General features: G+C 36.4%; 1 protein-coding gene across 1 annotated transcript; it reads left to right on the top strand.

Moving 5' to 3' along the window:
- Positions 1-1,147: 1,147 nt before the first annotated feature.
- Positions 1,148-7,078, top strand: cxcl8b.1 (chemokine (C-X-C motif) ligand 8b, duplicate 1). Its single transcript, NM_001327985.1, has 4 exons — positions 1,148-1,277; positions 1,357-1,486; positions 4,145-4,213; positions 6,688-7,078. The coding sequence occupies exons 1-4, from the start codon at positions 1,208-1,210 to the stop codon at positions 6,773-6,775; spliced, it is 357 nt and encodes a 118-aa protein (NP_001314914.1). The 5' UTR covers positions 1,148-1,207; the 3' UTR covers positions 6,776-7,078.
- The last annotated feature ends 4,408 nt before the right edge of the window (positions 7,079-11,486 follow it).

Raw genomic sequence — 11,486 nt, 5'->3', positions numbered from 1 at the left:
GTGTGTTTAATTAGGGTTGGAACTAAACTGTGCAGAGCTGCGGCCCTTTTGGAACTGAGTTTGACACCTGTACATAAAGGTGTTCTAATATCTGTCCCCATGTTTTATCAAACATCCGCAATTTGTCATTATTGATAGATCTCAACCTCTCCAAAGCAAGCATGTTTACAATATCTCTACCCCACATACCAAATTTAGGTACAGATTCAGTTTTCCACATTCTCAAAATCACCCTTTTGGCAATTACCGTACCAAATAACATGGCTTGCCTTTCATATTTATTAAACATCTCTAAATTACTAAATATCCCAAGAACAGCTATAAGTGGACATGGTTCAAGTTTTCCTTTGAGGGTTTTAGAAAAACAGTCGGTCCCACTTTATATTAAGTATCCTTAACTACTATGTACTTACATCAAAAAATAAATACAATGTACTTACTGTGTTTATGATGTATTTGAGAACACTTGTGGTGCTTTTGAGTTGGGATAGAGGTTGGGTTATGGACAGGTTTGGTGGCATGGGTAGGTTTACGGGTGGGTTAAGGTGTAAGGGAAGGTCAACAGTGTATTTACAAATGTAATTACAAAAGTTAAATACAGATTTAATTACATACATGTATTTATCAAGCATAAGTACACAGTAAATACATGTATTTATGCAATAGGTACATTGTAACAAACTATTAATTCCTGTGTAAGTACATATTAGTTAAGGCCACTTAATATAAAGTGGGACCAAACATTCAAATATATTTTCCCAATATTCTTGTAATTTAGGACAAAACCATATTAAAAAAACTTTTATTGCTAAAAATAAAAATACAAATCTATCAGCCAGACGCCAGAATAGTAGGTGAAAACATGCATGAAAACATGCATATCAAACATGACACAGTTTAGAAATATTTATTCTTACACACTCACTCAATTTAGTTGCACTTTAAAAAATCTCTAACTGGCAACAAAACTGTCAATGTTGCTTCATTTTTATTGTGAAATGTCTTTAACATATTAAGCATTGAAAGTGAGTATTAGAGTGAGGGTTCCTTGGAAGAGAGGTTTAGTCGGAAATCTGGATTGCGCAATAAACTCTGTCACGTTGTGTGGGAGTTTAAGTGTTTAAAAGGGAGAGTCAACCTCTGTTAGACACACACTCCACACACACTCCACACACACCGGCTTCAATCTGCACCAGAACTCTTCAAGATGATGAAGTTGAGCGTTTCAGCCTTCATGCTTCTGATCTGCACGACTGCACTGCTGTGCGCCAATGAGGGTAAGCAGATACTAACATTGACTTTCTGATCAATACTTCAGGTTTATCTTATTCTAAATCTCTCTCTCTGTCACTGCAGGTGAAGCTCTACCTCCACCGCAGCGCTGTCAGTGCATTAAAACTCATTCAAAACCACCAATTCCTAAACGACAAGTACTCGGACTGAAGGTGACTCCTGCTGGATCACACTGCAGAAACGAGGAGATCATGTAAGTGTTAACAATGCAAATATTTACAAACTAACACAACATGTGCAGTAAACAGCTTTTATCATTGCATTTAAATAAAAAATAACAAGGTAGATAAATGCTTGGATGCTTTTAAATGTTTCAAAAGCATGCGTCCTTTGAATGAAATTTGACTGGTACACTCCAAAAAAAAATAAAAAATTGGTAGCACTTTACAATAACAGTGCATGAATAATGATTTGTTCATTTGTAACCTAAACATTATGAAATAAAGAGGAGTTATTGCATGAGCTAATCATGAACTAGCTTTAACTACAACTTGAGTTCATGTGTGAATAACAGTTACCTTATGTACTTGTTAGTACATGATTGTTATGAACTCATAACATGTTAATGTATAACTATGTCATGACTTTACTTAGAGGGGCACATCATCATTAACTCCTCCTAAACTACTCATGAACTCCTTATGCACGTCCGACTAGTGGGTTTACACTGAATAACAACAGAAAGGTGGTTAATCAGTATCAACGTGAACAGTTTAAACACAGGAGTTCATGAGTGAGGACGAGTTAATGGTGATGTGCCCCTCCAAGTCAAGTCATGACTAGACCCACACGGAATCTGCGCGCGCAGATTTTTTGCCCATTATTAATTCTGTTTATTTACTTGAGTAAATGTGTAAATCTGAATTTATTCAGTTTTTATTCAGTAATTTATTACATTTTATATAATATATTAAGGTTTTAGTTATGATACTTAGCTGGATACTCCAAAAATAATTCCGCAGAAATCCGCAGATTTTTACCAAAATTCTCCGCAGAAATAGCAAGAAACGTTGGCAGATTCCGTCTGGCCCTGCGCATGACATATTTATATATTGATAAATCTTGAGGTCATGTTGCTTACATTTAGCTTAAGCTTATTAAGCTTAATATGTTAATTAACAACATGTGCTAACAAGTAATTAGGGTAGTTGCTATTGACACTCATGCGACTCATGTTGTAGTTAAAGTTAGTTCATGATTAGCGCATGCATTGATTCATCATTAGTTTATAATAAAGTAACGTTGTTTACACATTAATACATCATTATTTGTGTACTGTTATTTGGAAAGTGTGAACAAAGCATTATTTTGCTGCTTGTTTAAACTACTTGAGATTGTTTTGAGGGGGCAACATAATTGCTTGATGTTCAATCCACTTAAATTAGTTAAGTTAACTTAATTGATTTGAGTTTGGACAACTTGAACTCAGCATTTTACAATGTACACTCAAAAAACTGTTTGCTGTTTGTTTAAACTGTTTAAAATGAGCTGAAACAACACAATTCTTCTTTTTTGGGGGGACAGCTTAATAGTGTAATGTTCAGTCCACTTAAATGAGTGAAGTTAACTTATTTGATTTGAGTTGGGACAACCTGAACCCAGCATTTCCACAAAGTACACTCGAAAACTGTTTGCAGTTTGTTAAAAATATTTAAAAAGAGCTGAAACAACACAATTCTTGAGGGTTTTTTTGGGACACCTCAATTGTTTATTGTTCAGTGCACTTAAATGAGTAAAGTTAACTTATTTGATTTGAGTTGGGACAACCTGAACCCAGCATTTCTACAAAGTACACTAATAAAACTGTTTGCAGTTTGTTCAAACTATTTAAAATGAGCTGAAACAACACAATTCTTGAGGGTTTTTGAGAGGACAACTAAATAGTTTATTGTTCAAGCCACCTAAATTAGTTAAATTAACTTATTTGATTTGAGTTGGGACAACCTGAACTTGGCATTTTTACAATGTACACTCGAAAAAAATGTTTGCTGTTTGTTCAAACTATTTAAAATGAGCTGAAACAACACAATTCCTGGGTTTTTTGGGGGGGACAACTTAATAGTTTATTGTTCAGTCCACTTAAATTTGTAAAAACTTCTAAGCTAACTTAATTCCTTCCCTTAATTCCCTCAATTGTGTGAAACATTTATTCACAGTTTAGTTTATGAATTGTCGAATATGTGATGCTACATGAGTGCTTCACCTCTATTAATTAAGCTGTGTTGTACTATGATGTTGAAGGCTTGATTCTGATTAGCTGCTGAACACTATTATTTTTATGTAAACGCACAGATAAAGTAGTTCCGGCAGGTTTTGACCACATTACAGCTCTATTTGAGTTATTGATTTGAGTTATTTCACAGTTACAACAGTCAAAAACCACATTAAAAACACAACAGGAGGCTACTCACGCTACTCACAGGAGCAGTTTGAGCACAAAAACCTGACAAATGTCTGAAATACAACATTTGAACAGTAGTTCAGCTCTAGTATAAAAGAAATAGCTGACTAAAGTTAATTATTAGAAAATAATGCACATTTTTCTAGTAATTCGCCCGTCTGTTGTCCTTATCACCTTAATGTTCATCAAAGTAGATGTTTAGAGATTTTCACAGAAAAAAAGTCTTGCTTTGTACTATCGAGCTTTATTTATCTGCTTGGACATTCTGCTGTAAATGCATTTTTGCATTTCATGCAAGAAACAAAGTCATCGTGATTTAGCAAGACGTGAGGGAGTAAATGACTGTACCTGCACATTTAATGATGAAATCAGTGTGACTTTTTGACCTTTTGGTGCAATGATGAGTGTCATTCTGTCGATTTTAAAGAGTTTTACATCTGTTTTCAACAGCGCCACACTTAAGAAAGGACAGATTTGTCTCAATCCTACCGAGACGTGGGTGATTTCCCTCAAGGAAAAGTAAGTTCTTGTTTAAATTTAGTTTTTTTTTTTTTTTTTTTTGAATTTCCAGCATGAAATCAGCAAATTACAACATTAACTTTGAATTATTACTCAACAACACAAAACTAATAGACACTTCCCTCCTCACAACACGTAACTAAACGTGCAACATGCAATAAAAGCTATACTTTCCATGTTAAAATGAGTTTTTGTCATAACCGTCTGCGACGGGGATTCACAAAGTGTCCATTTTCACAACTTTGCAGCAAAACAGCATAAACTAAAACTAATTCATGTGCTTTATTCAGTGTTAAATGCCACCAATGTGAGCTTAAATATCATTTTACATGACATTTATTGCCATACTGAAAGCAGCAGCAGATAGTTCACCTCAGATCTTGACAATAAAATAACTAAAATAAATGAAATTCTGAGCTGTGACAACAGTCATCACTGAAAATCCCCATTAATAATGTTAAACAGTTTTAATAGGTATTAATCAGACTAAAAGTCTTTATTATTTCATTGGGAGTGCAGTGGCTGGTATTTAAATGTGTCTGTCGCACTGCATTTATTTCACACGGCCAAATGGCTTGTCGCTGGAATCCTGTTGTGCCCCTTGTTGCTCGCAAATGTGATAAGTCGACTTCATATCAATAAACAAACGTAAATAAATAAATGAAATAAAAAATAAGAAAAATCAATAATTACATATTTATCTAAATTTATAAGTGTTTAAATTTAAGGATCAGGAAAGTTAGCTATGAGCAGACCCATACGGAATCTGCGTGCACAGAATTCCGCTGATTTTTCCCCGTGTAAATGCATGTAAACTTATATTTATTTAGTTTTTAGGTTAATTTCAGTAATATTATTGACAAATATTAGCATGTTCATATGATTTATTTACAACACAGTTTGTAAAGTAATATTTTCTATTTCTGTTGTCGTTCAGTAGGGACATTATACGAGAGACTTGCTTTGTTTACCAAATAAACTGGATCTAATTGGATTTGCATTGTAAGCGTTAAATAAATATAAACAGGTCTTATTTTTTATTTGATACATGCAGTTATGATTCTCCGCATTCTGCATAAATCTGCAGATTTTTTATAAAATTCTGCGCTGAAATAGCAACAAAATGTCCGCAGATTCTGTCTGCCCCTAGCTATGAGATGATCTTAAAAAGGGGGCAACTTGTCAAAGTTTTTTAAACAACCAGAAAGTGAACGTTTTTACTTAATGCAAGCAAACACTTATATTAGCCATAAATACAAATATTAAAGTATGCAGTTGAAGATAAAGTTGTTTAAAAATTATATGCATTTAAACATAAGTTATTAGCTTTCCTGTTAAATTGTATTAATTTTGATTTAAATATTTCCTCTAATTTTATTTCACATTATTTCCTGTCATTTTGTTCTTAATCAAAACATTAATCTAATAAAGGTCAGTATATGTGAATGAAAAAAAGGAAATTTCACAGGACGGCTACTTTAAAAGTTATATGAATACACAATTAAAACTTATTTTACTATATATATATATATATATATATATATATATATATATATATATATATATATATATATATATATTAAGTTATGCAAATTTTAACAGGTGTAATTTGCAACACTAGTTATTTTTTCATCTTAAATAATCAATAAGCAACACAAACTTATGATTTATTACTGTGACTTAAACTGTATTTAAAGGGGCAGTTCACCCAAAAATGAACATATCTCATCAGTTACTCTCACTCAGGTGACTGTAAACTTTTATGAGTTTCTGTCTTCTGTTGAACACAAATAAGATAATCTGAAGAATGCTGGAGGAACAGACATTGACATCCATAGCAGGAAAAAAAAAACACTGAAAATCAATCACTGGAAATCAATAGGCTCCATTTTAATGATCTAGGCTCATGGTGCAAAAGCATTAAGAGATGCATGCTTTCCCTTAAAGAGAATGAGGCACTGTTTATTTATTATTTTATCTGTTTGCATGATTTAAATGTGCAATATGCACACAGACTTTTAATTTCAGCCAGCCATTCAGCCTCAGTGCTTCCAATGAAGTCTTTCCATTATAAAATAGCCACGTTTAAGGTCTGATTTCTTTAAAAATCAGTGATCCTCACTGCCTGATAGATATATGATATAAAGTGGGTCTCAGACCAGCAAGAAGCACTGCATTAATATCCATTTCCCCTCCGCCATGTGTTTATAATATGACAGTGTATTTTGTTCCAGCATTTTCAATGGAGTTTCTGCGCTCGCCTGCTGATCTTTCACCTCATTTTACACTTGAACAACTAAATGAATGCTTAAGTCTATTTAACTGAATGTATTCATCAAAACATCGATGCTGGAAGAAGAACATAATGAAACTCAGAATAATCACATTAAGCTGTGCATTTACCCCATTGACTGTAATGTTGTTTAACGTTTGGTTCGATCTTCAGACATTAATTTGTGTTTCTCCCTCTTCAGGTTTGCAGCATCAGCTACTAAATTAGCAGCAACAGCAGCACCAGCACAGACAACAACAACATTTTCAACAATAATGACCACGAATTAAAATGACCATTCACCGAGCAGCTGGGGAAACTGCATTACTGTGATTATATTTTATCATCTCTGGGTGGTAAATGAAGAATTGAATGTGAAAGCAACCTGCATCGTAGCTTGCGAATGGACTGTTATCACTGTGACTTTACCTGACCTTAACAATATACTGTATATTATTAACTATATTTATTTTTATTGTTCCACTGAATTGTCCTTTCATCATGTGTTCCTTTATATTTACATTGGTTTTATATTATGACATCTGCTTGTATGATTAATAAAATAATAACAATAAAAAATCATATTAATACACTGTCACTGTTGGTATTTATTGCATGCACAGTGCATCCGGAAAGTATTGATAGCGCTCCACTTTTTCCACATTAGTTTATGTTACAGCCCTATTCCAAAATGGATTAAATTCATTTGTTTCAACATTCTACACACAATCCCCCATAATGACAATGTGAAATAAGAGTTTTTGAAATTGTTGCAAATTTATTTAAAATAAAAACCTGAGAAATCACATGTACATCAGTATTGACAGCCTTTGCTGTGAAGCTGTAAATTGAGCTCAGGTATATTTTGTTTCCACTGATCATTCTTGAGATGTTTCAGCAGCTTCATTGGAGTCCACCTGTGGTCAATTCAGTTGATGGACATGATTTGAAAAGGCAGACACCTGTCTATATAAGCTCCCAGGGTTGACAGTGCATGTCAAAGCACAAACCAAGCATGAGGACAAAGGAATTGTCTGTAGACCTCCGAGACAGGATTGTCTGGAGGCACAAGGCTGGGGAAGGTTACAGAAACATTTCTGCTGGTCTGAAAGCTCCACTGAGCACAGCGGCCTCCATCATCTGTAAGTTGAAGATGATTGGAACCACCAGGACTCTTCCTAGAGCTGGCCGGCAATCTAAGCTGAGTGATCGGGGTAGAAGAGCGTTAGTCAGGGAGGTGATCAATAACCCGATGGTCACTCTGTCTGAGCTCCAGCGTTCTTCTGTGGAGAGAAGACAACCTTTGAGAAGGACAACCATCTGTGCAGCAATCCACCAATCAGGCCTGTATGGTAGAGTGGGCGGACGGAAGCCTCTCCCCACCTGGAATTTCGCAAAAGGCATCTGAAGGACTCTCAGACTATAAGAAACTAAATTCTCTACTCTGATGAGACTAAAACTGAACTCTTTGGAGTGAATGCCAGACGTTACATTTGGAGGAAACCAGGCACCGCTCATCACCAGGCTAATACCATCCCTACAGTGAAGCATGGTGGTGGCAGCATCATGCTGTGGGGATGTTTTTAAGCAACAGGAACTGGAAGACTAGTCAAGATAGAGGGAAAGATGAATGCAGCAATGTACAGAGACATCCTGAATGAAAACCTGCTTCAGAGTACTTTTGAACTCAGACTGGGGTGATAGTTCGTCTTCCAGCAGGACAATGACCCAAAGCACACCGCCAAAATATCAATGGAGTGGCTTCACAACAACTCAGTGAATGTCCTTGAGTGCCCTAGCCAGAGCTCAGACCTACATCCTATTGAACATCTCTGGAGAGATCCGAAAATGGCTGTACACCGTCGCTTCCCATCCAACCTGATAGAGCTTGAGAAGTACTGCAAGGAATGTGCAAAGATTCCCAAAGACAGGTGTGCCAAGCTTGTGGCGTCATATTCAAAAAGACTTGAGGCTGTATTGAGCAAAGGCTGTGAATACTGATGTACATGTAATTTGTTTAGGTTTTATTATTTTTATTAATGTATATTTATATTGTTTGTTATTTTTAATACATTTGCAACAATTTCCAAAACTCTTTTTTCACATTGTCATTATGGGGTATTGTGTGGAGAATTTTGAGGAAATAAATTAATTTAATCTATTTTTAAAATAAGGCTGTAACAAACAAATGTGGAAAAAGTGAAGCGCTATGAATACTTTCCGAATGCACTGTAATAAGCTAGATTTAAGAAATTATTCACATCTAAATTGAACTTATCTGCTCTTTTTAAAGCTGTATGACTGACTTAATTCCAAGATGAGGGAATATAAAATATGTTATATTAGTCAATGATTTGCATGCTGATATAATATAAACAGGGAGTGAAGCCTTCTAAAGCATTATAAAACTGTCATAAAAACAGGCCGTAACTCGTGCACAGTAAAAAAAACAAAATCTGCTATCATTCATTTATGAGAGCGGAACTGATGAGTGATCTGTTGTAAACAATTTTTTTTATTATGATTACATCTTTCAATGAAGTGCATTGATGCCAACGCCAATTTTCAGCAGCAAGTAATTTTCCCATAGAGATAAAAACAAAACTGTTGTTGATCCTCTTTTGGCGTGTAGTGAGTAATCAATTTGGCAACCCGGGCTCATTGTGGCAACGTAGCCCTGCGGACGTTTCTGCGGACCGCGAGATACGTCCCGGGAGGTACGTATTCGAGCGTTTTTTGTTTTTCGCGGATCTGTGAGAGGCAGCTGTGCGCGCTTTTTCGCATCTCGAGCAACCTCTCAGGAGCGTGCGCCGTTCGCCCCGCGCTGTTCTCGCGCGAAAAGCCGCCGGATCGGCCGACCCGACCGACCCGGCCACCCTCCTCTTCCTCCTCCTCCTCCTTTCCTAAACCCAAGCAACAGTTTGCAAAAGCCGTCCAGAAAAAAAAAAAAAAAGCAAAAGCCCTCGTCTTCGATTTCGACCGCGTTTTCGGATCCCGCCGCGGTCTCGCCCTTATTTTTTTGGATTCTGTTTTTCATCTTACCTGATTTCCGGAACTGCTGTTCCCCGGACTCGATTCCAGTCGTCGTCCCCCCGGCTGGCTCCTCCTCCTCCCGGGCCCTCCGCTACGCCGACGCAACGCTGTGAGCTAAGCGTACAAACTGGTTGCATTGGGAAAGCCCTCCACTCGGAGGCGAGCCGTCGGCCGGCGAGCACGAAGAGGAGGAGCGGAGCGGCGCCACACCGCCCCACAGCGTTCGCTCGAAAAAAACTAAACGCGTCCGTACGTACCTCCAGCCACGTAAATCGCAGTCTCCAGAAACGTCCGCGGGGCTACGTTTCCAGAATGAGCTTGGGTTGGAATTTGGGGTTAGTTGTGGTTAGTTGATGACATCGTGGATGGACGTGTGCCACATAACTTCCGTTCAAATTAGTTAAACAGAGTGTGGTGCGAGTAGGGGCCGACTTAATCAATAAGAGAGGTAAGCAACCTCGTAGGGCCCTGGAGAATTCTGACCAATGCCAAGAAGCCTATATTAATCTGTGCTATTCTGAGCTATTCTGTGTTAGCTGTGGCTAAATGTTTACGTACTGCTTAATGATCAAAGGGAAGGCCCTTTTTCTTTTGTCCCGTTTTCTCCTGTTTTATGGTTGGTTATGGAGGGTAGAATTGTATGTTTTATTTACTGAACTTTATTTTCGATTTAGGTAAGAAATTTAGGTCCCACTTTACAATAAGGTTCATTAGTTAATATTAATTAATGCATTTCCTAACATGAACAAACAATGAACAATACATTTACTACTGTATTTGTTCATGTTAGTTAACGTTGGTTAATGAATATACAGTAGTTCAGAGTTAGTTCATGTTAACTCATGTTGCATTAACTAATGTTAACAAGCGTTAACAATATTAGGTAGCGTACCTTGTTTTGTTTGTTGTTTTGGCCATTTTGTTCCCTGATTCTGATACCGAAATATTTGTTTTATAAATCTGTTATCCCTTTTGACAACTTGGCCTGTGTGTGTGTGTGCTTGGGGAACAGGAACGGGGACTCCGGGTGAACTCTTTTAACAGCGATCATTCTTAACCTTATGTGCGTAGCGAGGTGCATCCGCTACGTAACAACATTTTATTTAATATGTTGTAAAATCTGTCTAGAAGTGTTAAAATTTTAACGCTATTTAACGATAATATTCAAGTCAATTGGGTAAAAAAAAAAATATTGCAAAGTCAACAGAGTCTAAGCTCCCGAAATTAGTTAGGATTTTATCAACAGAAAATATGAATACGAAAAATGTGTTTGGTTTTATCAACGCAATCTCACAGCAATTCGTAAGTTTTTGATTTAGTGGCTAATTCGTATGAATTCATCCGATCTAATTCGTACTATTTCGTACGGTTTGCTCATCACCCAATGACGGTTGGGGTTAGGGGTGGGGTAAGGTGCCACGCCTCCTTTTTAAAATCGTAAATCTTCGTACGACTGAACTCGAAATAATGAGTTAGCCACTAAACAGAAAAACATAAAATACTTACGTTTCCTCGTGAGATCAGGCTGGTTTTTTCTGTTATCAATTTATCTAAACTAACAGTTTTAATCTTAATAAATCATAAATTTCATTGACAGCTGATCCAACCAATCATAATGCACAATTGTCTTGTTTGATATGCCCATTTGCATGTTTGGAAATCAATTTATACAATTTTATTCATATTTAAAAGTTTATATCCAAAAATTCCCCCCACTACACTTTTAAGCTATTGACGTTATTCTGAAATGCGGAAGTGCGCCTGATTTCACGATTGTCTTAGAACTTCCGATTCAGTCGCCTATGGGAGAAATGACTAGGAATAATAAACGGCAGAAAACGGTCAAACTACTTGCTCTACAAACAAATGTTTGCATGACTATACAGACCAAGTAGTATAATATAACAAGAAAATATCAAATTGCATCATCAAGCAGCGTAATGAGCAGTTTTTAATGTCTTAAAATGA

The sequence above is a fragment of the Danio rerio genome, chromosome 7, assembly GCF_049306965.1.
Source record: "Danio rerio strain Tuebingen ecotype United States chromosome 7, GRCz12tu, whole genome shotgun sequence".
In the NCBI taxonomy this organism is placed as follows: Eukaryota; Metazoa; Chordata; class Actinopteri; order Cypriniformes; family Danionidae; genus Danio; species Danio rerio.
The sequence above is the reverse complement of the archived record's forward strand: the minus strand, read 5'-3'. Positions and strand labels throughout refer to the sequence as shown.

Excerpts from the sequence above, each read along its gene's own strand:
- cxcl8b.1 (NM_001327985.1), top strand. The coding sequence starts at position 1,208 with ATGATGAAGTTGAGCGTTTCAGCCTTCATGCTTCTGATCTGCACGACT. Across the intron at positions 1,278-1,356 it reads ACTGCTGTGCGCCAATGAGG|GTGAAGCTCTACCTCCACCG; the intron begins GTAAGCAGATAC and ends CTGTCACTGCAG. Across the intron at positions 4,214-6,687 it reads GTGATTTCCCTCAAGGAAAA|GTTTGCAGCATCAGCTACTA; the intron begins GTAAGTTCTTGT and ends CTCCCTCTTCAG.